The following is a 24,825-nucleotide window of genomic DNA, read 5'->3' as shown; positions in this document are numbered from 1 at the left end:
TATTCCAAGAAGAATGCAAAGTGGCTGCAGTAGTGGATAAAGATTTTACAGAGCTATTTTTTTTTCTATTTTCTTCAATGAAGAAAAACTAATTCTATAATTAGAAAAACCACAGCTAAGCAAATACATAAGAGAAACTCATGCAATTTGTTGGAAAAGGAGGCACAGTGATGACAGCATACCAGCAACAGTTGACAGACTTTTTGCAAGATATTTTCCAAAACTAATACCACAGACACCAAAAAAAGAATCCAACAAAAACGTAAGGTTTGCAGCAGCAAATCAAAGGCAGAAACTGGAAAAAGATTGCGGAAAGAAACTTGAACTTATTACGAACCTTGTGGTGTTGCTCTGTGTGCAAATGCATGTTTTGAAGTGTACCATGCTGAACAAAATTTTACAAGATGATTTTTTTTTTTAAATAAAAACTATTTTTAGATATTTGTACAACATTTGGTCAAGTTTTTATTCAGAATTGTCTGAAAATTTATGTTAAAAAACGTTTTCTTATGCGGAACTTCCTTTAAAACTCTAAAACCTACTTTAATTATTTCTCATTAAATATTAATTATTAATACTTTTAAATTGCTATATTATGAAAGAAAGAGTGAAATTTCTAAATAAAAAAAACTTTTAGGATAGAATATATATATTCTAAGTATTTAAAAGAATCATAAAAAGTGCCAAAAATATTCAGTCCACAGGGACAAACATAGTCGAAATAGCTCAGACCCAAAAGAGTTGACCGATGTTTCGGTTGATCAGTGTATATATATATATTCAGATAATCCATGCTCTACTGTATATATATCCTGATACAACTAGTAATGTATGTGACCGCCCATTGAAACCAGAACTTCAACTAATATTTTATCATAAGTACTTACACACTTTTTTTTTTTAAATTTCAGGAATTTGTCAAGTTATAACATGCCACTTCAATGATAAAAAGTGTCTTAATAATCACTTACTTTATAATTTTCAGTATGTAGTTTAACTATTTAATACTACATACTGGGGGAAAAACACAAGAAAAAATTTAAAGCTCTTACTTTCTTTACTTGCAAATTTTATTGCAAGAAGTTCAGCCTTTGGTTCTTCATCTGCAAAGTCAGCTAGTGTGTTCCAGATCCAAGCACGATCACTAGTATTGCTTGGTTTCAATTCCATGTAAGGTTGAACTATTGAAATATAAAAATAAAAACATTCATGTACAACAAAGGTAGTGCAAGATCAAAATTTTACAATAGTACCTTAATCCAAGTTTCTTATGCTGACAATAATCTGACTTGGAAACAATAATTTGAATAAGGAGCACTTTAAGCAATCCAGAGCGAGGGCATGATGTAGTGTATAGAATAAATCGTGCAAGTGAAACTTTTATTTTGTATGAAATAAAAGTTTATTCTCTGTTATGAATATATCTCTTCCTCTGAGTAAAAGCAACTATATCACGAGTACCAAAAATTCATTTTTACATAAGTATAAATATTTTGGAGGTGGGAAAAAAATCAATGGGATTCATATCATTTCACATGGGAGATGCTTCAATTAAAAGAAAACTAGATTTTTGAGATGTACCAACTTTTAACAACAGATTGATCATGGGTCATCTCACTTAACACCAACAATATTGGTGAGCAAATATAACTTGCAGACTAGAAGCCAGCATTAGTTTTATTGGGTTGAGTTCACTCACTCCAGTGGATTTGATGAAAAAAAAAAATATTGTGTGGGGGAATCAGGGCTCAGCACGGATCATGGCCTCAAAACTAGTGAAAATAGTGACCAAAATATTTAAAAAGGGGACCAAATAGTGACCAAAATGTTTAAAAAGTGACCCAATAGTGACCAAAATAATTTTAGAAAGAGACCAAATGGACAATGAATTTTGATTATTACCAAATTGAATGAATTGAAATTGAATTTAGTTTTCACTAAACTTTGTATTTCAATGGAGCTCATCGAAATTGCTTTTTTTACATATAGTAGTGTGAAATAAATCAAACTCGAATGCATTCTGCTAACCAGAAAAGTTTTGAATAACTTATCAAATTTGTCAACAACTATGTGTGAGAGAGTAACATTACATCCTTTCTAAGTAACAGTAGCAATGCCTTCCCCCCCCCCCCATAGGGCCGTTCAAGTATTACGTCATCATAGATGGGGGGGGTTTCCGATTTGCTGACTTTTGATGACAAGGGGGGAGGTTGAATAACGCTTACGTCATCAACCACCCTTAATGAAAATATGAGTTAGGATTCAGGGGGGGGGCAGAGCTGATGACGAAATTTTGCTGACAAGGGGGGGGGGGGGGAGGGTCAAAAATGGCTAAATTGAATGGCCCCATATTGCTATCCACAACCCATCTTAAAATCAATTTAAGCCGGAAAAACTTCAAAAACTGGAAAAAATTTTCACATTCAAAGGAAGAAAAGAAAAAAAAAGAAATAACACAAAATTTGATGAGAGAGAATTTGTCCCATCTACATTCTAGTGGATTTTTCATTCATGTTATGCTATGAATGACAGTATACAAAATGTACTCAAACTGTTTTTAACTAGTACAAATTGATTTACATACCTAGGTTTGTATAATATCTTCCAACAAATTTTAAGAAATTTACTATAATGATTGATTTAAAAAAAAACTGAAATTACATTTTTAACAATATTTTAAATTATTAAATTAAAATATTACTTAAACTACTGAATTAAATAAATTATTTAAATTATTAAATTAACTAAATTATTTTAATTGTTAGGGGCCGTTCAAGTATTACCTCATCATCGATGGGGGGGGGGGGGTTTCTGACTTGCTGACTTTTGATGACAAGGGGGGAGGGGGGGGGGGTTTCGATAATGTTACGTCATCAACCACCCTTTATGAAAATATGAGTTAGGATTCATAGGGGCAGAGCTGATGAAGAAATTTTGCTGACAAGGGGGGGGGGGGGGGAGGGTCAAAAATGGCTAAAAATTTGCTTACATAATACTTGAACGGCCCCTTATACGTTGAGGGAGGGCAATCCATCCTCCCCCAACGTCAATGGCAGAGCCTACTGATGTATATCAATTGTCATCTGCCGCACCTGTAAGACCTTCAAGTCTATCTGCACCAATGGCTGGACTGGGAAGGGTGGGTGGGTCTACTCTTTTACAGGCGGAGGGGGCTCCAAAATAATACCCTCCCTTGGGTGAGGGAGAAAATAAAATCAGTTTTGAAATTGGTTTTTGAGAGAAAAATTTGTAAATACATATTTTTCTTTTTTTTTTTACACACAACATACACCCCCAGCAAAAAAAAACATTTACTACTTTACCCAGAAACAATATAATTTTGCCCCCCCCCCCGTAATTTTTAACAGAAAAAGACTCCGCGGTCTTCCCCGGTAAATTTCCCATGAACCTTGTAAGCACCAACGTGGCGACTTTTTTCCGCGCCAACCAATCGCCGTTTTGCGGCGGTCAATTCAAGATGGCTGACAAAGGCCACATAAAATTACAAAAAAATATATAATTTATAACATGAATCAACCAAATATGCGAAAATCGATAGAAATATATCGGGAAATACGGAAAATTAGGATAAAATGAACACAAAATTCCAATCAACGACATACGGGGTTTATAAATGCGGTTGATAGAGTTTATGGATGCTGCTGTCAGGGCTACCTATTTTAACGCGAAAAAAAGTCGCCACGTTAGCTCTGACTCCTCCCGTAATTTTCAACGAACAAAAACAGTGAATTCGCCCCCACCCGATTTACCATGGCCGTAATACGATATTTTTTCTGGAGGGGAAACGTAATTTTACTGCCCCTTGACTGTGAAATTCGATAATTTTGCAAAGGAATTTATTTCCTTTTCTTAAATATACCATTCCATCAAAAATTCCATTCGAGGCATTGCCCCCCCCCCCCAGTTTTGGATTTGATCACGGTATGTAGCAACCCGCGCCGCAAGTACGAACGAAAATTTACTATCGCCCGGGGCCGGTATCCATTTTTTTAACGGAAAAAGAGTAAACTCGGCACCCTTCCTCGTTCAACACCCGTGGAACCAGACCCCGCCCTCTCCTATTGCGGTCATAACAGCGACTCGAGACAAAAACGTTGTAATAACTTCCGAGGTCTAAAAAGGATTTTTTTACACAACACCGAGAATGGAGCGCAATATGTCGATATTAAGTCAACAATCAGCATCGTGAAGATGCTCTAAATTAAGTTACTGCCACAGGCGGATAAAGGTCAGTTGTTGACGGCCCCGGGCATAAAAAAAAATTAATATTACGCCCCTTAAATTAGGAAAAAAGTATAAAGTAGGGGCCAAAGGCGCGGTCGCTGTGCCCACCGTTAAATCCACCTCTATGTACGGCTCGCATGCACGTTAACTGAGTTTTCATCAGCCTGATGACCAATTTTCATCTGATTTGGTTAAATAAACGTTGAATCCGAAGGTTTTTAACAACTGGCTGTTGCGAAGATATATTTTGGAAAGAGAGAAAATTCAACTGCCCCTGCGGGGAATCGAACCCACGTCCTTTCACTTTCCGGGTGAACGCACTAGACTACAGAGGCAACGAATCTCTCAATCTTTCCTTGGAGCTCGTGTACACTGAAAAGGACCGTACATGGACGGCCAGACCAGACTCAGGCCAAGCTCACAACTGCTGACGCTGCCACCAGATGGCGACTTATGGAAGGATGACGTCACTTTCCGCTACCACACGAAGGTTTTTAACAACTGGCTGTTGCGAAGATATATTTTGGAAAGAGAAAATTCAACCGGAAATGGACGTGGGTTCGATTCCCAGCAGGGGCAGTTGAATTTTCTCTTTCCAAAATATATCTTCGCAACAGCCAGTTGTTAAAACATTCGGATTTTAACAACTACTTTGTAACCAGCTACAAGAGTATTCTCCAAAGCGTACTAATAATACGCTTAATACGTATTAATAGTACGCATCTTTAATACGCGCGCTTTGGTATTCTCCCGCTGCGCGTAAGTTAGTTTCTACACGGGCTCTCTTTATAAACTCGCTCAATGTAAATGAGCCTTTAAATCGTCATTTCAAATATTAAAAAAAATTAATAAAAGTAACGATAGAACAAACAAATGTAACTTGCTCGATGCTCCAAGAAAGGAATTCGGCCCTTAGGACTAAAACTTTTTAAAACAAAATAAAGGATCAATTTTAAAATAAGATGAAAATGAAAGAACGAGTGGGGAAATAAGAAAGAATGGTAGTAGAGGAGGGGAAAAAATTCTTTGTTGTAAATACGCCTTTTACGCTATTTTTTTCCGACCGGCTTTTCCATAAAATGACGACTCTTTAACTACAAGTATAAGGAGCTTTCTTTCCAAGCGCCTTGAAATCAAGTTATGCTGACGTCACACAATATGCTCCCGGGAAGATAAAGACGACGCCATATATATATAGGGGTTCCTTGTACGATCGTAGTTCAATGAAGGGAGGGAGAAAATTAGTGACCTTGAACCGGTAAAGTTCCTCCTTGAAGAAAAGAAAAACACTGACAGCCGAAAAGCGCGCGAGACTGAGGTTTTTTTGCTAAAAAAAGTGGAAAAAGTGGCCTGGGCCCGAAAATAGGTAATAAAAGTGACCAGCTTCTAAAAAAGTGACTTTTAGGGAAAAAAGTGACCCGTGCCGAGCCCTGGGGAATATATACAATTAGGGATCACCCGTGCCATTTCGCTTAGCACCTTATTCGGAGAGCAACATGAATATGACAATATGAGTACGCACGTGTGTTGTGAATGTTGAAATCCAGGATTCTCTGATCTTTTAATAAATAGTTCTCTTTTCGATCATATTTGGGGATATGGTATCTTGCTGAGATTTAAATCCAGTTAGAAAATATAGCACAAATTTTATTTCTAGACAGATAGTGATTTTTATCGGATGATTTTTTTTTCTTCAAAATAATATTTTTTATTGTAAGTAAATTCAAAAACCTGCGTGCTTCTTTAACCTTGGCCAGCTACAAGAGTATTCTACTGCTGCACGCAAGTTAGTTTCTACACGGGCCCTCTTAAATTGTCATTTCAAATAAGATTTAAAAAATCAACAAAAGTAACGATAGAACAAATAACAAATGTAATTTGAGCGATGCTCAAAGAAAGGAATTTGACCCGTAGGACTAAACCTTTTTAAAATAAAATAAAGAATGAATTTTAAAATAAGATTAAAATGAAAGAATGTGTGAGCACGTGAGGAAATAAGAAAGAATTGTAGTACAGGAAGGGAAAAAATTCTTTGTAGTTGTATGACTTTCATGCTAGTATGTTTCAGACAGGCTTTTCCATAAAATGGCATCTCTTTAACCAAGGAGCTTTCATTCCAAGCGCCTTGAAATCAAGTTATGCTGACGTGACACAGTATGCTCCCAGGAAGAGAGCTAACGATAGTAGTTCAATGAAGGGAGGGAGTAAATTAGCAACTTCGAACAGGTAAAGTTCCTCCTTAAAGAAAAGAGAAACACTGACAGCAGAAAAGCGCAAGAGACTGAGGTCGCAGTTCTCATTGCTAAAAAACAAGTAAAAAGTGACCTGGGCCTGAAAATATGTAATAAAAGCGACCAGTTTCTAAAAAAGTGACTTTTAGTGGTAAAAGTAACACATGCCAAGGCTTGGGAGTTGTACCACAGAAGTCAGAGGGTAGAAATTCCTGCTTAATAAAAGAACCTATTTCTAAGCTGGTATATTAATCCTTTTTTCAATTAACATTTGGTTTATTGAACATGTTTTTAGAAATTAATTATCTGATTCACAGGGATGCCAAGTGAATGATGGGGGGTGGAAAGATCATACTTAAATTTTTTCGAGAGGGACTCGGGAAGATTAGAGTACAGCAAATCTCTGCCCCCCCCCCTCCCTTTTATTGAATATACAGGGCGTCCATAATTAAAAGACCCTATTTTAAAGTAGCCTACAGGTGAAACCAGTCATCAGAAAATTGTTAAATTTTGCGGAAGACTTCATTAAGTGATGGGAATTTGTTTTGGGAGAAAAAATTAGTTGCACGTTACCACAAAAGGGTGTTTTATTAAAAAATAACACATTTAGGCAAACACTTCTAATTTTAACAATTGTTAAACACTTTTACAATTGTTACTGCAACAAAACATGTTTCACATGATGGCCATCATTTTCAGATATCATGTGAAATCGCAAGATTGCATGTTCCATAACTGACAGAAGTGTGTGCGGGCAAATGTTCAACACATGGCATGAAATGCTGCTTTTAAGGACAGGTGAAGTTCTTGGACTGTCACAACTTACCAGATGTTTCAAATGCCCCCACAGCAGCATGGATTAAGGTCCGGGGATTGGGAGGCCATAGATTAGGGAAGTACCAGATGATGATATGTTCTTCTGTAAAATATGTTTTAAGAACTCTGTCTTGCATAAAGATTGTGTCTGCAAGGCAGCGTGACACGCTTGCAGAGCCAGAACAATTTCATTCTGTAACAGCAATGAATATCGCTTCCCAGGGATCGAACATGTCACTGGGCATGTAGAACATAACTCCTCGAAGAAGTAGGTGGCAGAGAATAAAGGATGAAGTAAATCCACACCATACCGTCACTTCTGGTGAATGCAACAGAAAATCTAATAGCGTGCAGATTTTCTTATTCCTAAATTCGGCAGTTGTGAGTATTGACTGCACCATACAAGTGAAAATGTGCTCCCTCTGTCCAGCGGATATCCCAAGGCCATTCTGAATCGGCCTCACCACGAGTTAGAAACTGCAGTGAGAACCACAGTCGAGCATCATAATCATGTGGAAGCAACCGATGCACAAGTGAAAGTTTGTACGGATAATATTGGAAAATATTCCGCATGATCTTATGGACAGTTGAACATGATCTACCCAACGCCTGAAACTAGTGCTACCATGATAATTTGAAGCTCTGTCAGCTTCCACCTGAAGTGAAACCTCCTGTACTGCATCTATAGATACAGGTTTTCTTTCTCTTCCAGGACGAACAGCCATTGATCCTGTGGTTTTAAATTTCGTTATCATACTCCGAAGGTTTTAACATTCATTGGACCTTTTCCAATCCTCTTATCGCCTCTCATATGCAGTTACTGCAGAATTGCTGTTTTTTGGTAAAACAATTTGATCAAGAAAGCGCGATCTCATAAACTTAACGCCATTGTGAGCAGCAAACACATTGAGACACAAAATCTCTGTGAATGTTTCTAATTTCATAACAGCTAACTGCGTGAATCACATAAATTTACATGTTTACTACAGGTATTTAAAGTGAAATGCCCTTTGGTGGCGACATGTGCAACTATTTTTTTCCCCCAGAAACAAATTTCCATCGCTTGAAGAAGTCCACCACAAAATTTTATAATTTTCTGATGACTGGTTTCGCCTGTAGGCTACTTTAAAATAGGGTCTTTTAATTATGGATGCCCTGTATATCATATAACGAGTATAAGTGCCTAAATTCCCACTTAATATTCTCAAACAGTATTGCAACAAACAAAAATACACGTGGAACAAGCAATAAACAGGGAAAACTCACTGTAATGATTTGCACATATTTTCAAGGTTTTCTCTCTTCGCATCAAAATCCTCACACTTTTGTCTTTTATGTGCTTCAGGATTTTCACTTCTCCAGTGCCTCGTTCTTTCCACTCAGGATCCTCTGAACTTGTGTCATACCTGAACAACTTTGCTCTCCTACAAATAAGAAAATTAATCAAACTCTTGGACAAAGTCTGTAGTAGTGAATAAGGATATATACTTTTATTGATATTTTATTAAATTTTGATAACATTTCATTTTTTTTATTTCAAGTGAAAAATTATGAATACCACTTGTATTGAAATTCAACAAAAAACAATTCACATATTCTTTGTTTAGTGAATTATAACACATGCAGCCAAACCTACATTTAGAGAACATTTAACAGAGCATGCAATGGAATGCATTTAAGAAAGTTTTCTTCTAAAATTTCTGCAACAAGGAGAAGTTTCAGTATGCAGAGTGCCTAAGATTTTCTTTCACATTTTTCGCAAAATACAACCATAGTTTAAACCCTGATTCAGCAATCAACGGACATCCACCTTTCGTCTCCTCTGGACGTGTTTTAAGCGCCTGCACGTGTGTTTTAAGCGATTTTCACCCTCTCAACGTGGTTTGCGACACCATGTTCCATTGCAATTTTTGTTCCTCTTGATGCCTACTAAGAGCCCAGAGTTTGTCGGTCCATTAACAGAACACCCTGTATATATATTTTTTAATGTGAATATGATGCAGCATTTTTACTATGCATAATTGAATGGCAAAAATGGTAAATACTGTAAAAGCCAAAAAAATAAATAAATAAAATAAATTCACACATTGTTGAAGTTAAAGTGTCAAATGAGCAATGCTTTATAATGTTGTCAACATGAAAAGTGCCTGTTTCGGCACTTGTAGGTCAGTGGTTCTCAACCTTTTCTTTGCCCATGGTCCCCTATCAACCATTTCTCATTCCTGTGGCCCCCCTGCGACCATAATTAATTTCCTACCCTCCATTTTCCCATTAAAAGACTCATTCAAATATTATTTGAGGTATTGTTACGATCTGTAGGCGATAGATGGTGCGATTTCTTTGACGGCTCTCAGAAATATAGAAATCGGTTGATGCCGGTTTCGGTCCATTGGAGGAAGATACTATTGGTGAGAACATTCCAGAAAGTCCCGCCCCTCCAGACATTGGTTCAACACCTCCGTACGGTGGCACCGCAGACTAGAAAACTGTAAAATAGAATTTTGTGGAATGTTCTTTTTCTCGAAGTTTCTACGGGGCTATAAATAGTGCGGCGCTCACAAGATGGCAGGCTCAAGGAGGCTCGAATAGAGACGGACTCGATGAAAAGTCAGTCGCAATTTAACTTTGCGAGAAAAGTTATCTCTCTATTAGCTTGTAAATACGTGTAAATTGCTGTTCTGTAAATAAATCTGTGTTTGTCCGTCGAACCGCTTCTTGTTTTGCAATCTCGAAGTCTTGTGGAAAATTATCCGGAACAGTATAAATATGTGTTTGAATTTAATTTTTAATTTATGAAAATAATGAAAAAGCAAAATAACCATAATACAACAGTAAAAAAAAATATAATAAATTATTTTCAATCAATGTAAACTTTGGGAATCATTCAAGTATTACGTCAGCATCGAGGGGGGAGTTTCTTCTTTTGATGACGGGGGAGGGGGTTTGAAGGTTGCTTACATCATGAACCACCTTTTTTTGAAGATATGAAATATTCTAAGCTGCTGATGAAATTTTGCTGACAAAGGGGTCAAAAATGGCTAAAAATTTGCTGGCGTAATACTTGAACGACCCCTTTGCGCTTGAAGACGTCATAATGTCAAGTTACTGTACAGGATGAAGTTTGAATTTAGAAATTAGTTTTTCTTGGGTAAATATGAATTTGGATAAATGAGAATTTCACACTAATCAGAAATTATAAATAATCTGATTTAAAATAAAAAAATTATTGGTTTATTGATTATAATTTCGATATGGTGAGATTTATGTTCATTGTGAAAATCTGATGTCTCGGATTGACAAGCTATCTCCAAGTGGCTTTTTTAGTTCATAATGTGGCCTCTCTTATAGGCAAACAAAGCAACGTGAGAGTTGGCTTAAATACAACAAAATATTTCACATAGCAGACACAACTATATGTAATGTACAGGGTACATGGATAACAAGATGTATGGTATTCTACTGGCAAACCGTTCACCCTACAGGAATACTTTCAATTAAGAAAAATTATCCAAATAAATAGTACTCAGATTTAAGTTTAAGCCTCTGCATGCCCTAAAAATACAGAAGACAACTGAATGTTATTGGGTATCATCAGAGTCACAAAACCTAGAATAGGCATATGTACCCAACTGCTTTGTTGTGTTATGCAAACTGTTGCTTCAACTACGCACAAAATGTGCACCATAATTTTGAAAGATGAATGTTACTGTCCACGACCATGAAGTTTTAAATACTGTTACGATCTGTAGGCGATAGATGGCGCGATTTGTTCAATGGCTCTCAGAAATATCGAAATCGGTTGATGCCGGTTTCGGTTCATCGGAGGAAGATGCTACTGGTGAGAACATTCCAGAAAGTCCCGCCCCTCCTGCATGAAAAAAGGGAGATTTTCGTGCGGACCCGTATTTTATACTAAAACCACTCCCTAATAAATACAAAGGCGATTTTTACAAATGAAATAGGAATTTTCTACACATAAAAGTTGAAGACTGGGGAATAAAATCCCCACGCAAAAACAAGTGAAATTGGAGGCCAAAACTTCAATGATGATCTTAAAAAAAAATATTGTATTCAGAAACGATGTGAACAAACATTCTGAGCTAATAACCCCAAAATCATCGGAAAATGAAGGGAAAAAGCGTCAATTTTTGAAAAACAGACTTTTTTGTGACACTTGCTTGATGGTTTTTGATTTCACCTTAACACAACTTGTACAAAAAGAAAAAGTCTGTCTTTTTCTAGAACGTTTGATAAAAGGAAAATTCATCGGAATAAGTATCTTTAAAATTGATTAAATATTTTTTGCTTATCAGTATTCATGTTTTATTATCGCATGTACATAGCTACAACAAAAGAGGAAGTTTTGACCACATGCGCGTCAGTATAATCTTCAATTATTATCCAGGACTATTGGCTGCTAAGCTATTTCATAATAAGATATAATTTTCACGATAAGATAAACAACTTTTCTTGTTACCATGAGAGGATTTGTAAAACTTCCTTAAAAAGGAATTTCCCACTATTCCCCCGTTTATGACGTGTGACATCAGGGTTCGCACTGCCGATCACCATTGCGCCAAATCACGACAAAATATTTCATTTGGCAAATAAATCAAATATCGAGTCCATTCGGTCTCTTGATGGTCAAATCGGCCATTTGATGCATGTGCAAAAATTCGGAAGTGAAATTTTTGTTGGCCAATAGCGAACAATGTTCAGCTACTTTCGGTACGGTTCCAGAGGAGGGTGGGGGGTTGATAGGGACGATCAACCTCATCTAGAAGCCTTACTAGTTGAGCGCACACCCAAGAGCCTACATGCAAAGAACAACCTATTGTTTAACCAGTCAAGTGGTTACGACGGCGTTTGCCGTCACTGCCATACGTAATGTTGGTGCCTACGACTGCATTTGCAGACACGAAGACTTTTCAGTCTTTTTCACAGATATGACAAAATAATTTGTCATACATGTGCTGCCATCTCTGTACAGCCATCCTTCTACTTTATTACCTCATCACTAGATGGAGTTGACAATTATATTTCAAGGTCTGAGATTATTATTGCTATTATCTTTGTCATGCTTTGCAAAGCTGCATCCCCATCGTTTTTGTTTCAATTTCCAACTCCCTTGCGAAGATGCATCTGTTTTATTACTCATATATCTTTTAGTAAAGGTTCAACTACTATGGTTCCACATAAATCCATCAACAGCATTTCTTTTAGTCACAGGACATTATGACCGCCCCTCCCCACTTTTGGGGTGTCATATTATGCCTCGACACATTCGAGCTATAAAAAAATATTTTAATGTTTCAAACTTCCAAGAAAAGAAAAAAAAGGGGAAAAGCATGCGCATCTTCAAAAAAAAGTGGGCACTGCGTGTAACGCTCGGAGAAATTAATTGGACAGTTGACTGGTTAACCCTTTACTTGATGATAATCCTTCCCTCAGCGGAAATGCCGCTGACGCGCTATTGCGCGTCAAATACCCGGAATTTCGAAAAAGGATGCATAAGAATTTTGTTCACGCTTCCCGTGGGACAAGTACTTTCCGAGTTTTAAGGAAAAAAAAGACGGAGGGGGAAAATCTGTGTGGTACCAACTTATTTTACTTTTCCTCCTCCTCACTGTCTATCATGATCGCGATAAGGTATCGTGACCTTAAAAACGAATGAGGCTGACGAAATATCAAGTCGGCCCGGAATGAGAGAGCGGCTATTATACTGAATTTTCCAATTTCTGAGGGTTTTCCTCCTGTGGGTTATTATATCAGAAATTACGGTAAGTTTGCAGCTACCCACCCACCCACGTCAGAGACAGCGTATTTACCGCGTAAATTAACTTTGTTTTCCAAAGATTGCAAATGCGATTTTTTGAAGAATCGCCCGTTGGAATCGTAATACAATTTTCCGAGATCGTTGGAGGAAAAAAAACGAAATCTGAAAAAATTATCATAAATATCCAGTCATCAAGCAGCTATGTGGTCGTGAGTTTCACGTCACGAAAATCCGGGTTTCGGACCCGCTAATGCGCAGTGGTGGTAGACTAAATTTGATTTTTTTCAACGTTTTCCAACTTCCAGTTGACTATCCTTTGGAGAGAAAAAATTTTGTTGCCACTATGCAAAAGCGGCTCTTGGGATACGTGACTCACACGGGGTGTCGCTCCAGGAGGGTCGCAAAATCAGAGATGAAAGTGAAAAAATATTATTTTTTAGGAATTGCAGGGCCAATAAAAATCTGACATAGCTCCCATATTAAGGTGGGAAACATGTTGAAGTTAAATGGTGGTAGACCACAGTTGTGGACCATTGGGGTAAAATCATTCCAGCAGGGCATTGCTCAAAAAGGATTTATATGAATCAGATGATCATCAGAATCATTTGCTTTAAATTTATTATTAAAGCTCAGGTTTTCTGAAATGAAAAATCAATCAGAGAAATTATGGACTGATTTATTAGTAAATACTGTATATAATGTGCTTAACTTAATTATATTTGTTTTAAATTAATTACACATGTTAATTCCTCAGTGTTGATGGATTTTCTGTACCAATAGAATATTTAGCACAATGAATGTAAAAAAAACTAAACCTAGTTATACTGCTAAATTAAACTTAAGGGAAAGTGCTCAAATGTCGTCCCCTCAAGCAAAATTGTTAATTCTGAAAATTTATTTACAGTTAAAAATAATTTGAAAACTGATCTAAGTAACTCAACTCCATACCTAATCATGTTGCAAGTGTGATTGTACGGAATTAATTTTTCCTAACAAAAAAATTATCAAAACAACGCAATTTTTTTGTTTTCATCAAAGGTATCCTAATTCCTTTCCCCCCCCCTCCAGTTATTATGTACACATTTATTTTAGTTGCTTATATTTATTATTTATATTATGTATAATAATTAGTTAATATATGCTGTATATATATAATTAGCTTTTCTTCATGAATAAGACCGAATTGTTAAACACAGTATAAAAATGTCAACAAGTGATCATAGATCAATCAAAATGAATCTAAGTAGTCAGGAAAAAAAGAGTTCCCCTCTGATAAACTCGGAGGGGACGAACTTAGGAATTCAGGTATAGCAAAAAATTTTGACTGTTCCTGACTACACGACTATGATGAATATGCAACGCAATATTCAATTAACGATCTATAAATATCACAATCACTAATTGATGAAAAAACTTTAAGTAAGGCATAAATATAACTGTTCAAAGTTGATTTCGCACTGTAGCAAGTTATAACAAAAACTATTTTTGAAAAATTAAAGCGTGAATGAAGAGAACAAAGCAAAACTACATCACTGCAAGTAGTCAGCTGAATGGGTCTGAAGAGTTTCCTGGCACTTTCGCAAGATAGCAGCTCTGTACATGTAAATTAGAGAGGGGGACGAATTTACGGCAGGGGACGGATTTCGTGTACTTCTCCTAAATCTTTGGATTAAACTTGTTTTCAGAAATCAATTATTTGCTTGATTCATAGGGGTACCTGTAAATGATGGTGGGGGGGGGGGGGGGGGGCAACTTTTTTTTTTTTGAGAGGAACCCACTTTCACTCAAAAAGAACCCAAAATTTGCCAACAACCTAGGTCCCGGGACTCAGGTAAATTAGAGTGGAGTGCTATCTCTGCCTCAATATGATGAACCTCATTAAAACACAGTTGTGGAACAGAATTAATGTAAAAAATATAAATAACAGTATTTCTGTTCCTGTTAATGGTCCCAGCAGGCAACAATTGAATTTCGAAAAGCTTTTGAATTGTGGACAGTAAAAAAAATCTCTGCAAATTCTCTTGAGAACTAAAATATTTTTTGTACTATAATTTACATTTTATATTAAACAATTTTTATTCATATATGATTTGCATTTTGATTTGCATCTGAACTTGATATAAGTTGTTTTGGAATCTGCATTTTATATGATGCGTTAATTTGGCTAAGGTTCTCTCTCATTTGGCTACAACTTTTTCCATCTGATTAGCCAAATTGCTACGATTGATAAAAAGTCAGGGCGAACTCAGTGTGATGTCATTTTGAAAGGGGGAAAAAACAGAGGCAAAAGACTTTTTGCCACATAAGAAATTCCTTAGGGATTGTTTTCAGAAGCTGGGATTCTTTTTAAATGAAGTAGGGAATTTTCAGGTACAATTAGGGATTTTTGTGATTTTCGTAAAAATTCCCAAGATTTAAGAACTTTTCGGGAGGTCGAGAGATGAAGTTGAAATTCGGAAGACTTGGCAGCTATGTAAAATCAATACAATTTCTGCTTCGGCAAAATCATTAATTGCAATCTACTACATTTGTATTATTTGGCATTACATAGATGATTTCCTCCTCAAATAAAATCAATTATATGAATTTTGTTGATAGGTTTTGGTGGAAAAATAGGACAAAAACTAGAAAGTAAGACAAAACCGAGAAAGTAGGACATTTCACCAAAAAAGTAGGACGAGTGGGAGCCCTGATATATAATGATGTAAACATTCAGAATTTAACAAAAATTAATGGCTATAACATGCTACAAAACTATATAATTGAGATCTTTAAAAAAAGCAAAAATAATTAAGAGAGTATTACATCACAAACAGAACTTCTTCTTCCTCTTCTAGTGTCTTTGTTTCAACCAAAGGGAGCTTCATGATTGGTTCAAAAACTGGATCTGGACCACCAACAACCTCTTCCTATAAAATAGTAAACAAATTGAAAACACATTTAGGCAGGTAAAATCTGAAAACAGAAAACATTCTCAACATTATGTAGAGATGTAATTGAAATACATATTTACAATTATACGAAAAGGTGTACCCAAAATTTTTCTTTTTTTTACAATTTCATTGTTTTTTTCTGCATAACTTCTCAAATTCCCTTCAAAGTACTTTCCATTAGAGCCAATAGTGCCCAGTCTTTTCTTCCATTAATAGAAAGATTTTTTAAATTCATCTGTTGTGATGCATGCTGGACAGCACAACCCTATCACCCTTTTTTTCATCTCATCCAAGCATGGGCGGAGATTCGGGGAGGGGCCCAGCGTCAAAGGTGGAGTCAACTGATCTAATGTAGATATGAAATGACATCACTATACCCTCCCAGCAATAATGACCTTGCCCCCCCCCCCGGACTTCCAAGTCAATCTCTGCCTATGTATCCAAGTTGACAAAACACTTTCTTTTCAGGTCCCTCTTCATCTGTGGGAATAAAAAAAGTTATATGGAGCAAAATCAGGCGAATAGGCCAGAATCAGCATAGGAGTTTTATAGTTTACACTGTTTCCTATTAAGAATTACAACTGGCACACCATAACAGTGCCTGTGCGAGACTGAAGAAAATCTGGTCGCCCATCTCCAAGAAGTCAGGTCTTTTTTGCAGCACAATCTTCTCAGCACCTTCAAGTAAAAAGCCTGGCTTGACCATGGGGGAAATAATTCTTTATATGCACCACTCTTCTCACATTGAAAAAAAAGATTTTAACATCGTCTTGAAATCTGACTTCAATTGACAAGCTTTCATTGGGCGAGGAGAGAATGCAGGCGTGATTTTTGCTTGGTTTCGAAATCGTAGCCATTGCACCACATCTCATATCACCAGTAATTGCTCCATTTGGGACGGTTTGGAGACGTCTTTTCAATGCAAGACTATTTTTGATAATCAGTCAGGAACAAAGGCACAAACTTTTACAGTGACCCTTCTCATCTTCAAATCTTTCATCAAAATTTGTACCAAGCTTTAACTTACTCCAGACAACTCTCAAACTCATGAGATGCGGAACTTGAGTGAACTGAAAATGTGTCACTTTGTAAATTTAAAAAAGAATTGACATCAAGGGCCACATTTTGCCAGCAGGCTATGTGTTGAGCGTGCATGGGTTAGAGCAAGCTCAAGCACTACAATGTTCCCGGAAGTGCCTAGAGTGCTCATGTGCAACTTTGTGCTCGTTGATCAACGTTCCAGTTAAAAAATTGAACAAACAGCATTACAGGATTGAAGTCATCTCGATTTCATGCATTTGTATGTCTAACTTGCTGTAAGGGTACTCTTTCTTTTATAATGTGTACACGCAGCTGCTCTCGACTGGATAAAGGTTCAAAACTTCTGGTTGGTTCCTGGTTTAGGTGCTTTTAGTGGGACAGAAACCAGTGATGTGGTTGTTTGTTGATTAACATATTTGTTATAGGTGCATTTTGAGCATGAAATTAATGAACGCTGGATGAATTTGAAAGACACAAAAACGAAACACTAACTCTGGACCAGTTAGACACGACAGGACAGCTTTAGACAAGCTTGGTCATTTTTTTTAAGGAGACACCAATAAATAAGGCATTATGTTTTCGTGTATTGGAACAGCTGCTGTATGGAAATGACCACGGCTGTCCTCTGTGAGTGTTTTCCCTAACAACAACGGCAGTCATTGACGCCACTACAACGTGAAAGCTTGTGGAGAGCAGGAGGTGAGATGAAAAATTTTGAGTCTCCTGCCTAAATATGAAGAGTTGCCCATACTGCACACAGCTGTTCCGTTGATCTCTTCCTTATTCATTTTTGTTCATCAGAGGTGGCTCGAGCTTACCTGACGCCTGGGTGCAAAGCCTCGTGCGACGCCCCCAAGACTCTTATAGGAGGCTAAAGGGGCTTTACCATAGGGAATCCTGATAAAAAACCCACACAATTATGTTTACCAAGTGGCATAAGCATAACCATGCGTTCCCCCTTTTAGAAAGATTATACCGCTTTTTGGTCTAGTCATTTTACTATTCTCAAATTATGCCACGATACTCAATTCACATTACAGCTCTTGTTCAGATGATCCAACTTCCATTTAAAAAGTTACTTTTAAAGCCGTTTCAGGTAGTGCCAGGTATTAGACCAATAACAAACCGAAGTCAATTTGCCTTCATTTGACCATCCCAGAAAAATTATTAAATGAGGGCATAAAAACTCACACTTGCCCCTTCTGATAAAGTATATTCTTATTTCTGGTATTACTGGCCCAAGCTCTGTCTTCTACTTTTAAGTTTTCTCAACATCTTTGTTGTCAAGGTACGTCTCAAAAGCATGTGCAGAGACATATTACTTAGCAGGCTGAATGAATGAACGCCAGAACTTTGCCACTGGACTTATCATGTTGCCAAGATCTCTTACAGCCCAGCTTCGTGGCAGAGTCTGGAACACTTTATTTTGTGTCAAAAAAAAGAAAGAAAAAAAAACATACAAACTTTTACAACATATTTTCCCCGGACAATTGGGTACTGTCGTGATTAACAAATTTTATGGTGATTACAGACGAGATGGGATTAGGAGTTGGAGAAGTTTCAGGGTTTAGTTAAGATGAATATACACATATTAGGATGGAGGTATGTTTTAAAAGCAATTGAGGCCTCCGCCCATGCCATCTCATCTTACACTTGCCATATTATATACACAGGAAACAAAAAGAAAAAGAAATCGAAATGAGAATCTTATTGTGAAATAAAAAAAAAATATATATATATATATATATATCAGAGCGAGTCATCTTGCTTAACATTTTATTTGTGAGCAAATGGGTTTGATACACTTCCGGACAAGAAGCCAGCATCAGTCTTATTGGGTTGAGTTCACTCGCTCCGGTGGATTTAATGAAAATATACGAAATAGAAGTATTGTGTGGGGGAATATATACAATTGGGGATCACCCGCGGCATCTCGCTTAGCATCTTATTCGGTGAGCAACATGAATACGACAATATGAGTACGCAAGTGTGTTGGGGACATGAAATGCATGAAGAACTTAATAGAGGAAAGAGAAATACACATATACACACATTTATATACATATAAACTGAAGAGCCAAAAAAACTGGTAACGGCATGCGTATGCAAATAAAGAGATATGGAATCAATCAGAGTACGGCGCTGCGGTCAGCAACGCCTATATAACACAAGTGTCTTTGTTAGATCGGTTACTGGTGCAACAATGGCAGGTTATCGAGATTTAAGTGCATTTTAACGTGGTGTTATAGTCGGCGCACGAGAGATGGGACATAGCATCTCTGAGGTAGCGATGAAATTTGGATTTTCACATACGACCATTTCACGAGTGTATCGGGAATTCTGTAAAAAATTTAATCTACGACATCGCTGCGGCCGGAAAAAGATCATGCAAGAACGGGACCAACGACGACTGATGAGAATCATTAAACATGACAGACATGCAACCCTTCCGTAAATTGCTGCAGATTTCAATGCTGGGCCATCAACAAGTGTCAGCGTGCGAACCATTCAACAAAACATCATCGATATGGGCTTTCGGAGCCGAAGGCCCACTCGTGTATCCTTGATGACTGCACGACACAAAGCTTTACACCTCGCCTGGGCCCGACAACACCGACATTGGACTGTTGAGGACTGGAAACACGTTGCCTGGTCTGACGAGTCTCGGTTCCAATTGCTTCAAGCTGATGGACGTGTACAGGTAGGGAGACAACCTCATGAATCCATGGACCCTACATGTCAACAGGGGACTGTTCAAGCTGGTGGAGGCTCTGTGATGGTATGGGGCGTATGCAGTTGGCGTGATATGGGACCCCTGATACGTCTAGATAGGACTCTGACAGGTGACAGGTACATAAGATCCTGTCTGATCACCTGCACCCATTCATGTCCATTGTGCATTCAGACGGACTTGGACAATTTCAGCAGGACAATGCGACACCCCACACGTCCAGAATTGCTACAAAGTGGCTCCAGGCACACTCTTCTGACTTTAGACACTTCCACTGGCCACCTAAATCCCCAGACATGAACATTATTGAACATATCTGGGATGCCTTGCAACATGCTGTTTAGAAGAGATCTCCACCCCCTCTTACTCCTATGGATTTATGGACAGCCCTGCAGGATTCATGGTGTCAATTACCTCCAGCACTACTTCAGACATTAATAGAGTCCATGCCACGTCATGTTGCAGCACTTTTGCGGGCTCGAAGGGGCCCTACACGATATTAGGCAGGTGCACCAGTTTTTTTGGCTCTTCAGTGTATATAACTACCAGGTCGAGTCGTCTCGCCCTAAACCTATTTTGGTGAGTAATGTGGGCTTGGTTTAAATGGGGGATTGTCTGGAGAGAGCCTTAGCTAAGAATCAGCTTCGGTCTTGGTGTTTTGGTTGACTCAATCTGGCTGATTATATTTATAAACAAAAATAAATATATATAAAATATAACTACATGTGGCTATATTATGAAACCATTTGTGTCGTCCCACCTAGCACCCTAGCTAGAATAGCGGCATGAAGGACACTTGTGGTTATCACATTTACATCATTGTAACAGGAATGTCATAAAAATTCTTGTTCGGGTCCCGTTAGTACATGCTATATCTAGTACATATAATGGTTATGTATTAGTAGTGGCAGTCAAGTCCTAAGAAATTTGAGAAATGAATGATCAAGAAAATTAATATAATGGGAGAAGGACACCAAAATTTACGAAACTCTAAAACCTCTGCCCAGAGTGCGAGGGATTGGGATGGTAAGTGTTTTTGGGATGGTGTCAGATTTGTCTAGAGTTTACACAAATCTGAGTGACCAAGACAGTGTACGAGTATGCGAGTGATGAAAAAGTGACCTGAAGAACACTATTTATTGGTATACAATAAATAGTGTGACCTAGAAAACATATTACCAGGTCAGGAATGACTAAAAAAAATTAACCGAGAGGTTTTGTAAAATATCTTTTATCTTAATCCCAGGCAGAGAAACAGGCACGGGCTATAGCCCATCAAATTCAAGAAATAATTTATCAAGAAAATTTGATTAGAATGAGGGGGGGGGGGTGGCCAAATTTTTATACCCTAAACCATAAATCTGCCTCTGGTCATGTGAATTTTTCACTGTCAAATTTTTAGCAATGGAAATTTTGATGCCTAACCAACCCCCCTTACAACCCACCGACCGGATGCACCCTCACTCAAGCGGCTCCTGTTGTTCACATTGATTTGTAGGACGCAACGTTTCAATTTGTCCCACTAAACGGGTGTGTGCATCCCTCCATGAACAAAGACCAAGATTGTCTAGTGTCTTGCCGGTGTGCGCCCAACCTAACATGCTCGCAAAGTTATGATAACATGAACTTCACGATGCAGTCCGCAGTTAGTATCCATTATAAAAAAATGATTTAAGAACATTATAAGCAAATCTCTGCATGTAAACAACAACGGACTCCTATTCACCTCAAAAATAATTTTGAAGGGAAATATTTGAAAAAAATAGTTTCTTTTTCTAGTGTAATACAATAAATAATGTAACGTTGTAATGCAATAATCTACGAAGCACAAAATATTTTATAATTACTTGTTCGTCACCCATTATAATAAACGATTTATTAGGATACAATCTACGATATGGCAAAACAAACGCAAACAAAACAAGCGCGCCTTTGACTGAGAAACCGTAACCGTTTCTAGAAATAAACAACCGTTGATCGAAAATTTCTAGTTTTCAAAAACGACGTTGAGAATGATGTATCCGTTGTTATGATTCGCCAATTGTCATACTCCATTCTTCCTGATTGTACAACGCGCAGACGCGTTATTTTCATCAGAGAGACTCCACTTGAATTTTTATTATTCACTCAAATCGAAAATTAAAATTATTTTCATGAGTTAGAAGCTATATTATTATAATTTCAACTCTAAATATCAATATTCATCCCAGATATTTGTCATGTTGGATGTTTTCTAACATAGAATTCAACAATTCGCAGTACTTCCGACTCGTAATTTTTAGCCATAATTGGAAACTTTATTTACAGTTCGCATCATTTTTGGCATTCATCCTTGATACCAGTATTCTCTCAAAGAAATATGGTCATTCACCACCGTCTGTAAAAGAGGAACACTGAGCTATAACTAAGTTACTACCTATAGCTCAGTGAAGAGGAAGTACTACTTTTTCAAATTTGCGACATTCAGTCACTGAGCTGTGTAGGACGTGCATTCCTTAGAGGAGAAATACTTTATTTCTCCTCGATGGTGCATTCAGCAAAGAATCAAAATTCTTCGGAACAGCGTATGCAAGTGAAGTTACAAAAACGATAAAAAAATTAATACAAAATATATTTCTGGTAAGATTTCCCATATTTCCGTGAGTAAAAATGTGAGGGATTGCCAATTACACCAAAAGTGGTACAAAGTTGCCAACAATCGTTCAGACCCTTGAAAAATCGCCAATAGCGGGAAATGAAGCAATTCTGAAATTGACTAAAATGAATTCTTCGAAATAAAACAGTTAACGTGACAAATATACATGATGAATTATATTACGGTCGTAATCATAATATGAATCGGTTTTTTTTGAAAATATATGAAAAAAATGTCACATTTTTATAAAAAAAAAGTTGCTATAACCAAGGAAGTCACGTAAAAATACATGATGTATGGTCATGTTATCAATCTAGGACTGCCATGTATTTTACGATTTCACCCTATGCAAACTCCACGTCACTGGTCTTAACTTACGACAAATTACTTTAAATATTACGATACTTTTATGATACCGGCACAAGCACCAATGGTGCGATATATTTCAGTTGAATGCAGCGTGCTTGTGAGAAGTGTGCATGATGTGTGTGTGATGCGAGAATGTATATTTTTAATTTTTTTTTAAATTTTGATACTTTGATCTTATTTGATCGGAACAGAGCTCACCTTTTCATCGAAAAAGAAAAGCGTGAAGCACGTGCTTCCGAAATGATAAAAAACGAGGAGTTTCGAGCTTCGGCAATGAAGAACTCTGGCCTTACAAGTTGGAAATGATGATCGAGAACGGATATCCGACGTGAGTGCGATCATTTGACAAGATTTGACTCGTTGGTCGAGTTCTTGACGTGATTTGCGTTTACCCTGTGGATATTTAAAATCTGATCCAACTTTCTTTAAAAAAAATTTTTTTTATGAATCTTCATATATTTAATAATCGAAAGTGACGAAATAGAGGGCTTAGATTCCGTCAAATTGACAATTTACGATTGTGCTAAGCAGGGGCGCAAATTTCACCCATCAACATCACGAGTGTGGGGGGGGGGGGGGTCGGCAAAATGCGTGCTTGCTCTGCCTGACCCCACAAATTGAAGTGTATTAGAAAATATGCTATAGATAATATTATACAGGATGTTCTGCCAAATGAAAGGGGGTGATAGATGAACCCAAATGGAGCATGAGACACAGTACCAACCCTGTCTTGAACCGTTTTAAGTTATGGTGGATAATCGGGTATATATGTAGAGAAATGTGTCTAGCCTAAAAAAATTTTTTTAAGTTTCTGAAAGACCTACATGCAAACTAAGCACATATTGGGAAAGAGTAGAAGGAAATCCTACAAAGCGACACTATTTTCATCAAAATACCTGGATTTATTGGCAAGCTACAAGCATTGAAAGATTGGAGAAGTTCAAAATTTTTAATTGCTATTTCTGAAATTTACCAAAAGCTTGTCCATTACAACAGCTTTCAAAAGAGTAAACCATATTCGTATTCTGGAGAAATTCAGCCTTTTGTTCGCAAAACATCACTGAAATCTGTTTTTGTCAAAGTAAACATTTCAGTAGATTTCTGCGATAATTTGATTTTGCACTTAGACAATCTTTCAGCACTTGTATCTCGCCATTAAATCCAGATATCATTATCCCGATAGAGGTTAAGTCAACTTATAAAATTTTTTCTGTAAAATCATTGTCACCAAAATCTATAACCACCAATTCTGAATTTTGTTGAATATCTACTTTGATGGACAGATTTCAGTGATGCATATTGCAAACGAAAAAGCTAACTTTCTCCTGAACTAGGTTCATTGTAGGCTTTCAAAAGTTGTTGAAATAGACAAGTTTTTGTTAAATTTGACCAATTTCTAGCTAGATGAGTGTTTGTGGAAAATTGGCAGTTATGGAATTCGGCAATGATTCAATTTTGAACTTCGCCAATCTTTCAGCATTTGTAGCTCGCCATCAAATCTAGATATTTTCATGGAAATAGTGTCATCTCTTATAGCATTTTTTCTGTTCTCTCTAAATATATGTGCTTAGTTTGTGTGTAGAAACTCCATAAATTGTTTTTTGCAAACTTGACAGTTTTCTTTCATAATCAACTATCGACTATGACTCAAAAACGGTTAGAAATAGGACAGGGTTGGTACTGTGTTTCATACTCCACTTGGGCTCGATTATCGCCCCATTTCATTCAGCAGAACAGGTCACGTTCACCCTATATAACCTTGAATTATGTGAGCTGTATGTTCGAGTACCATTCATTATGATAAGTGGTTCCCAACTTCAAAGTGTAAATGCGAGCCGATCTCCCCTGTTAAAGTCTCACCACAGAGAGCAACACGCCTACAACGGTATAATAATTCAGTCATTACACTTCACTCATAGTTAGAGGAAACTGATGGCAGCATTACACAGAAACAAAACTGCCGTTAGGTTCACAACATGCACAGATATATTCCAACATGTACCAATTTCTTACAAGTTTTGCAGAGGACTATGAACGAGATTCATGTG

The 24,825-nt window shown here is 37.2% G+C and overlaps 1 protein-coding gene across 2 annotated transcripts in view; it reads right to left on the bottom strand.

The window, feature by feature from the left end:
• The window catches only part of LOC149089122 (ran-specific GTPase-activating protein-like), a 31,113-nt gene extending 9,270 nt beyond the window's left edge, over nt 1-21,843 (bottom strand). Inside the window, exons 1-4 of one of the 2 annotated variants that reach the window (XM_089237277.1) lie at nt 21,621-21,843; nt 15,874-15,977; nt 8,559-8,716; nt 1,053-1,181 (exon numbers count right to left, since the gene is read on the bottom strand). In XM_089237277.1, the coding sequence (XP_089093403.1) occupies nt 1,053-1,181; nt 8,559-8,716; nt 15,874-15,977; nt 21,621-21,635 (406 nt within the window). In that variant the 5' untranslated portion in view covers nt 21,636-21,843. Of the gene's footprint in view, nt 1-1,052; nt 1,182-8,558; nt 8,717-15,873; nt 15,978-21,499 lie in introns of both variants that reach the window. The other variant, XM_089237278.1, reaches the window with a different exon arrangement.
• Nucleotides 21,844-24,825: the final 2,982 nt, after the last annotated feature.

The sequence above is a fragment of the Pholcus phalangioides genome, unplaced genomic scaffold (assembly GCF_987345545.1).
Source record: "Pholcus phalangioides strain wild (caught in Gottingen) unplaced genomic scaffold, Ppha-v1.0 ptg000002l_1, whole genome shotgun sequence".
In the NCBI taxonomy this organism is placed as follows: domain Eukaryota; kingdom Metazoa; phylum Arthropoda; class Arachnida; order Araneae; family Pholcidae; genus Pholcus; species Pholcus phalangioides.
The sequence above is the reverse complement of the archived record's forward strand: the minus strand, read 5'-3'. Positions and strand labels throughout refer to the sequence as shown.